This window comes from Arachis ipaensis, chromosome B04, assembly GCF_000816755.2.
Source record: "Arachis ipaensis cultivar K30076 chromosome B04, Araip1.1, whole genome shotgun sequence".
Taxonomy (NCBI): domain Eukaryota; kingdom Viridiplantae; phylum Streptophyta; class Magnoliopsida; order Fabales; family Fabaceae; genus Arachis; species Arachis ipaensis.
The window spans coordinates 115,015,065-115,022,608 of NC_029788.2; the positions used below are offsets into that span (position 1 = coordinate 115,015,065).

Here is a 7,544-nt window from a genome sequence, read left to right on the forward strand (position 1 = left end):
TATCAATAAATATTATTAATTTTTTATCAGCATTTAATTAACAATAATTTATATTCATATTTATAAATATTTTATACAAAAAATATATAATTTATACTTATATTTACTAATTTTGTGTATATATAAATTAATACAGTTTACATTCACGTTTTTTAAAATTTATACATATAAATTAATAAAATTTATTAGTTAAAAATAATTTAATATTTATACGAGCCAAATAATAACTAAAAATATTAAAAATTATTGGTCCAAATAGTTTCTCTTATATTTATACTAATGTACATCAAACGTATAATTTTTAGGATAAATTACACTCATGTTTTTAAAATTCGATGAAATTGTATACTAATAACCAATAAAAACATAGGAAAATAAGTAATTTTCCGTAGCGGACAATTATTTAGCTTGATTTAATACGTTATTGTATTTTCTATTCTAAGAGGTTGCAGGTTCGAGTCTTAATATCTTTGGTTAAAAAAAAAAAAAATTATAACACACAGAAATTAAATTTTTAGCAAGGAAGAAGAAAATAAAAAGTACATATATAATAAGAAAATGGATTCCCACAAGAGGGAAGAGAGAGAAAGAGAGGGTCCCATAACTTGTAACAGAAAATCATAGCTTGTTTCGTTTCAGTTGCACTCTTGCACGGTTAGCTTCGTCCATTCCTAAATCATAATAATATCATCACTCCAATTTGAAGGTTACATCTTCGCACGTTCAATTCAACCCTTTCTGATCCCTCTTCTCACATTTAACGGTAAGTTTCCAATTCTTTTGATCATTGTGTTTGTAGTGATTTGCACGTTCATTTCGTTGAATATATGTTTTCTTTATTAAATTATTATTTCTATTTTTGATTTTTATATTTTTCGTTGATTTAATTTTATTCTTTTATGTTGAAGAAGGATTTGGTGTTATTTGGAATCTGGGAAAATGGGTTTGATTTCTGGGATGTTTCTTGGGATGGTATTTGGCATAGCATTGATGGCAGGGTGGCATCGCATGATGAGATACCGAAGCGCCAAAAGGACTGCAAAGGTGTCATGATTTCGTTATTTTAATCTTTTCTTCTTTCTTTTTGGATTTAATAATCTTTAGAAACCAATAATGTTCTTGTGCTGTTTATATTAAAAATTGTTGTTGATCAGTGTTTTAGAGATGGTGTTGAAGCTAGGAAAGTTGATGAATTTGAGATATGTTCAGCTAGTGAGTTTTGAATATGTAAAACACAGAAAAGACTTGGAGATCATTCATAATAAAGGATGTTATATATAATAATGTAGACTATATGTTATGACTTTTGAATTATTGCTTCTGGAAAAATGGAAAATTATATGCAGAAATAATATATGTTATCATTTTTACAGCTCATAGGAAATTGGTTAATATAAAGTTCTTCTTCTTGTTATTAAGCAATCGGAATGGTAATGAAGTGTAAGGAGATACTTCACTAATTGATAGATATGGATTCGATTAACCAACCTGGATTGTTCGAGTGGTCAGCTTGCTCGTCACTTAAATAAGTGTTGGGTGTACGAATATCACTTGTATATTAGGTAACTCATTGGCGAAGGGCATATTCTTGTATAGAGCTCCAATTCACGACGAATTGGTCATTAACCTGCCTAGTTGGGAGCTATTGTGAGAACCAAAAAAACAAAGATATGGATTTGATTTCCTCTGATAAATTAAAGGCAGAAAGCTGACAGATTTCAAGCTTAGCAGTTCATTTATCTGATTGTCATAAGACTCTTATTGTAATTTTACAGCTTTTTTAAGAACTTCAACTTTGCTCGGGGTAGTGGAGTATGTCTTGATTTAACTGCAGAATGAAAAAGGGGAGGCTTGGGGACTGAGAATGGTGTGTTTTAATCTGTTGATATCACTTATCTTGATATCATTTATGTTACTGCAGGCAGTTGATGTTAAACTCCTTGGATCCCTAAACAGAGATGATGTGAAGAGACTTTGTGGTGATAACTTTCCTGAATGGATATCTTTTCCTGTATATGAGCAGGTTGGATTCTCATCACTTGTTGAAACTGTGATTACTACATTTATGTTTCTTGTTGCATATGCATTGCTGTGTATGATGCTTCCCTTCATTGACTCTTACAGGTGAAATGGCTAAACAAGCAGTTGTCTAAACTTTGGCCATTTGTGGCAGATGTGAGTATGCTTGCATGCACTTTATTTGTTTTCATCATGATCTGCAATAGTTTCTGTACTTTATTTGTTCATTTTACAGAATACATTTTAATTTTTTAGTTTATAATCAAATATTAAGGTTAATTTATGATATAACATTATATAGCTTCTCACTTGTTTGTTGAGTTTAAATGAGAAAAAGAGCATATTGAATGAATCTTGTCTAGATAGACCAAGACATGGCTTTGGTTTGTCAGTAATCTTGATTTAACTCTTAAAATCTTTTGATATTACGATTCTGAATGAAGCAATTGATTGTACCAAATTTCTACTAGGTCAGACAATTTTATGATTTAGATTTTATTACGATTTCATAATTTATTCGTTCAATTTATATAAATCTTGATTTTCTCTCCCTTGCTGATAGTTGTGCTTGATTTGAATTATATTTTCGTTTAGGCAGCATCAATGGTCATAAGAGAATCTGTTGAACCAATATTGGAACAGTATAGACCGCCGGGTATTAGTTCATTGAAGTTCAGTAAATTGTCCCTTGGAAGTGTCGCTCCAAAGATTGAAGGTATCTACTAACAAAATTTTGAAACCTTTTGAAGCAGGTTATGTAAGATTTTTTTTTTTTTTATGTCTCTTTATGTTATTTAATGAGATTTCATTTCTTTATTATCCGTTATCCAACCAATTTGATCTGCCATCACTTGGCAACATCCATTAAAATCTAAAACCATGCAAAAATTAGGAGATTCAATTTATATGCGATCCTTGTGTTATCTACCTTTGTTAATTTCCCTATTGGGTCAATTTTGTATATCAAGAATTAATGCATGAATAGTTTCTTGACCCATGCAGGTATTCGTGTTCAGCGTCTCAAGAAAGGCCAAATAACAATGGACATTGATTTCCGTTGGGGTGGTGATCCCAATATTGTTTTGGCTGTTGATGCAACAATTGCATCCATCCCAATTCAGGTTAAACTTAGCAGTATTTTATATTGAATTTCTTGTTGATTTATGAAATGCTCAAAATACTGAGTTTTATTTCTTCAGTTGAAGGATCTCCAAGTTTTCACCGTTATCCGTGTCATATTCCAACTTTGTGAAGACATGCCATGCATTTCTGCTGTTGTTGTTGCTCTACTTGCTGAGGTAAAAAGCCGAACAAATCTTGATAATTGATCACCTAGTGGGAAAAAAACCTAGATGTTTGTGGTTTAGTAGTTTGACTAATTTATCATAGTGCGATCAACGTAATCAAACTTGAAAATTCAGTTAAATTTCAGAAGTTACTTGGATTGTAAAACTTAAGTCATAGGGGTCTGATGCCTTTTTCTTTTTCAAGTTACTGACTCAATATATAACACAGATCCGATGAATTCTATATAACCACTTCTAAGACATAGCTAAGATTCGAATCGACGCACTCTTCAGCAAGGCATACATAGATACCACTAGTCCACTATACCAGTAGAATAAGCCTAGCAGTGCACTACAGCTGCGTTTGGTTTGTGTATCTCGAGCTTAGACACTAAAACAGAGACAAAATAGGATAGAAGTTTTAATTTGTTTGGTAACTAAACACATCCACACACTCCTCACACACTTACCACACGTGACCAATCCTCTGTTGACAATCTCCTGGTTCCAATGTTTCTTGGACCAATTGTTCCACTGCTGCCTCCCAGTCCACTGGTTTCCGAATTTGAGCCAGAATTTGGGCTTGTGATGGATCGGGTCCCTTGGGTGTTGGTTCCTCCTCCGGGTCGGGTTCACCCTCCTTGGAATATCCCTGCCTGGCGCCAGGCGTCGTTGCGGTGCTCTATGGCCACCGCGCGATCCATCAGTTCTAGGAGGCTCTCAAAGTCAGAAACAGCCATCTCGGCCCGAATCTCCTTCTTCAGCCCACTCAAGAAGATACACATTAGCGTCTCATGCCCAAGATTCTTCTGCGTCCACACCTCTAGTTCGAACTCGCGCCGATACTCCGCCACCGTGTTTGTGTGTTTCAATTCCAGAAGCGGTCCCATTGGATTCGCTGCCGCGCCGGGATGAAACCTCTTCAGTAGGTCTTGCTTGAACCTATCCCAGGACAAGAGTGGAGTCTGCTCCTCCCACCACTCTAACCATGTGAGGGCCTCGCCACCGAAACCCAGGGTTGCGTAGTTCAGTTTTTCTTCGGATGCGATCTGTTTCAATCGGAAGTAGCTTTCGATTCTCACCAACCATCCACGTACGTCTTCTCCATCAAAATGCGGAAGCTCCACTCTGCGGTTCACCTCTACCCGTGCCGCCGGCGTCTCCGCCGCTCCAGCGTTAGAGTGGTGCCTCTCTCTGCCACTTAGCTCCTCCAGCATCTTCATGATCAACTCCATGTTTCTAGTCTGTTCTTCCATCTGTCGCTCCAATCTATCCATTCTCGCTTCCATGGTGGCAATAACAGAAACAGAAAAAGGAAATAACAATGAATCGAGTCTAATTCCTCACACTCAATTCACACCTATAATATTCTCTCTCCAAATCATGTGAGATCACACCTCTGCACCCCTAGGCTCACGCCCCTCACCCTCTGTGCCAGGTGGACAGTTAGTTTGTTACGTGAATATTCCTATTGTTGCTTTTTTTCCCTTTTTACCCTCATCTCTAATATTTCTGCTATAGTGAAAGAGCAGTGGGGAAATTAGAATTAGAAGCTTCTATGATCTTAGGGTCAGGGTGTGTTACAGTCTTACAGATGCTACTATTGATTTTAGCCTTGCAATTTCTGACTTTTCCATTAATGTTTATTCAGCCGAAGCCTAGAATTGATTACATTCTGAAGGCTGTTGGTGGAAGTTTGACAGCACTGCCTGGAGTTTCAGATATGATTGATGTTAGTTCTATCCATTTCATGAAAGTTTCCCTTTTTCCCTTTTGAGTTATATATAATACATTAACCTTTTTACTGAACATTTCACAGGATACTGTGAACTCAATTGTTACTGATATGCTACAATGGCCTCATAGGATTGTTGTTCCACTTGGCGGTGTACCTGTTGATACAAGGTAATATGAACATCATAGAACTTTTTATTTTGTTTGTTGTATTTCTTTCTGGATTCAAGAACTATGGTGTTCTTTTTGGGAAATGTGAATCCTCAAGTATGTTATTATCACACTATTGGAGCATCTTTGTTGTTTGCAGTGAACTGGAGCTTAAACCCTGTGGAAGGGTTACAGTAACGGTGGTTCAAGCAAATGATTTAAAGAACATGGAAATGATTGGGAAATCTGATCCTTATGTAGCTCTGCATATTCGACCAATATTTAAGGTTAAAACCAAGGTTGTTGATAACAACCTGAATCCTGTTTGGGATGAGAAATTTGACCTGATTGCAGAAGACCTGGAGACTCAGTCCATTATTTTTGAGGTTTTACGCCATTATACTTTGCCTTCATTTGTGTTAGATGCTTTCTTTCTTGGTCTATTCAAGTGCTTTGATTTGACTAGCAGTCTACTTTTCAAACTCACCATTCATAATATTATCACTTAATTGTGATGAATAGGATTTAGTTTATGCAATGTTTTTTGTTAAAGAGCAGACAATTTTTCCCACAAGTATTGTACAACTATGAATAACCATCAAATATTGAGGACCTAATTGTATATTTTTTGAAATTAGTCAGTGTGTAAAGTAAGCAAATTAGTGGTTAAAATCTCCCTTGGATCATTAAGTAGGGTCCACCAAAAAAAAAAGGATCTTAATTCGAGTGTGGTTAAACTTGCTTTCTTACTCTGTCACTTTACACATTATCTAACATTAGAGTATCAAAATCCTCAACTATAATTGTGGTGTGTGGACAACCATAATTTGAATTGTGATTATTTCACAATAAATTATGCAAACTTTGTTCAACATTTAGTTTGTAATAATTATTTATTTTAAGAATTAGTTAAGTGCTCCCCCAAGATAAAAAATATTGAACAAATGCAAGCTGATCTAAATATCTATTGACGGTATTACTTCAAGATTATATGAATGCTATATTTCTCCTACTTATAAAATTTGTTGCTCCAACATTGACACTAGTGTTATTTCTACACTCTGGTACATATGAGAATATTTTCTTGCTGAAATAGGCACATAACAGCTTTCTTATCCAATGAAGTCTTAAAATAACAGAGCATTCATTTGTATTTACCCAGCTAGACATTTTAATAATTCAATCTTCCATCTTTCTCCCTCTTTGCAAATAGGTTTTCGATGAAGACATTGGGCAAGATAAGCGATTAGGAGTAGCCAAATTTCCACTTAGTGAATTGGAGGAAGAAACTGAAAAGGAGCAGGAGTTGAGGTTGCTAGCGTCACTTGATACAAAGGTTAAAGACAAGAAGGATCGAGGAACCTTGACAGTAAAGGTATAAATTAACCGTATCTTGTTTCTTTTTTGGCATTGTAATCATTGCAAAATCACAAGTGCTATTTGGAAAACTATTAAAAGTTTCTTAAACTGAACAAATTTTAGTTGGTAACTGGTACAAATAATTTGTAATTTCTTGAAAGTAGGAAGAAAAATAAATTTGAGAGAGAGAATGAGTAGGAATCAAACTTTAATTCTTCTCAAAAACAATTTGTTGGACTACTTTTGTTGGTCTAATTGTACACAATTTTGGGGTTGGTCCCTTTCTTTTTGTTACATGTTGTTATTTGATCATGTTCACTTCACCTAATGGAATAAAGCTTTGTTGCTGTTATTATTTGGTCATGCTATCTTTGACATATTATAGCTCCTTTCTCTATTTTGTTCTCTTTACGTGTGGTTAAGTTACAATGACATTGAAATTTTCAGGTCTTTTATCATCATTTTAACAAGGAAGAGCAATTGGCTGCATTAGAAGAAGAGAAAAAGGCAATAGAAGAAATGCAGAAACGTAGAGATGAGGGAGTTGTAGGGACTACAAAGCAGACACTAGATAGAGCAGCATCAGTAGCTGGAACCGGTGTTGGAATGGTTGGTAGTGGTGTCGCCACTGGCGTTGGAGTTGTCGGCAGTGGCGTCAGTGCTGGAGCAGGGCTTGTCGGCATTGGAGGTGGCAGTGGATCCGGACAAGGCAGCGGTGCTAGTCCCGGCAGCAGCGGCTCTGGCATTGCTGGTGGTTTCATTGGCAATGTTGGTAGTGGACTAAGCAAGGCAGGAAAGTTTGTAGGCAGAACATTTGCAGGGCCAAGTGGAAGAAAAAGTGGTTCAACTACGCCTATCAGCAATTATGAGGAGAGTGGGGGTGGTGCAAAGCCTAGGCCTGTGTGATTCTTGCATGGACACTTCATGAGTAATGAAATTCATCTTGGAACTCTAGTAGAGCTTTGACAATAGTTCATATATACATATAAAATCTGA

General features: G+C 35.8%; 1 protein-coding gene across 2 annotated transcripts; it reads left to right on the plus strand.

Moving 5' to 3' along the window:
• Window positions 575-7,538, plus strand: LOC107639793 (synaptotagmin-4-like). 2 transcript variants are annotated; one of them, XM_021121671.1, is made up of 12 exons: window positions 575-763; window positions 909-1,044; window positions 1,922-2,023; window positions 2,125-2,175; window positions 2,614-2,734; window positions 3,022-3,140; window positions 3,219-3,317; window positions 4,957-5,037; window positions 5,125-5,210; window positions 5,350-5,575; window positions 6,403-6,564; window positions 6,996-7,538. In XM_021121671.1, exons 2-12 carry the CDS (start codon window positions 940-942, stop codon window positions 7,452-7,454), a joined length of 1,611 nt encoding a protein of 536 aa, XP_020977330.1. In that variant the 5' UTR covers window positions 575-763; window positions 909-939; the 3' UTR covers window positions 7,455-7,538. The 2 variants fall into 2 exon arrangements, with proteins under 2 accessions (XP_020977330.1, XP_016198878.1); XM_016343392.2 differs by having other exon boundaries at window positions 912-1,044.

Bases quoted from the DNA above. Each gene is read 5' to 3' on its own strand.
- LOC107639793 (XM_021121671.1), top strand. From the start codon at position 940: ATGGGTTTGATTTCTGGGATGTTTCTTGGGATGGTATTTGGCATAGCA. The intron at 2,024-2,124 runs GTTGGATTCTCA...TGACTCTTACAG, and splicing joins CTTTTCCTGTATATGAGCAG to GTGAAATGGCTAAACAAGCA. The intron at 5,576-6,402 runs GTTTTACGCCAT...CTTTGCAAATAG, and splicing joins CTCAGTCCATTATTTTTGAG to GTTTTCGATGAAGACATTGG.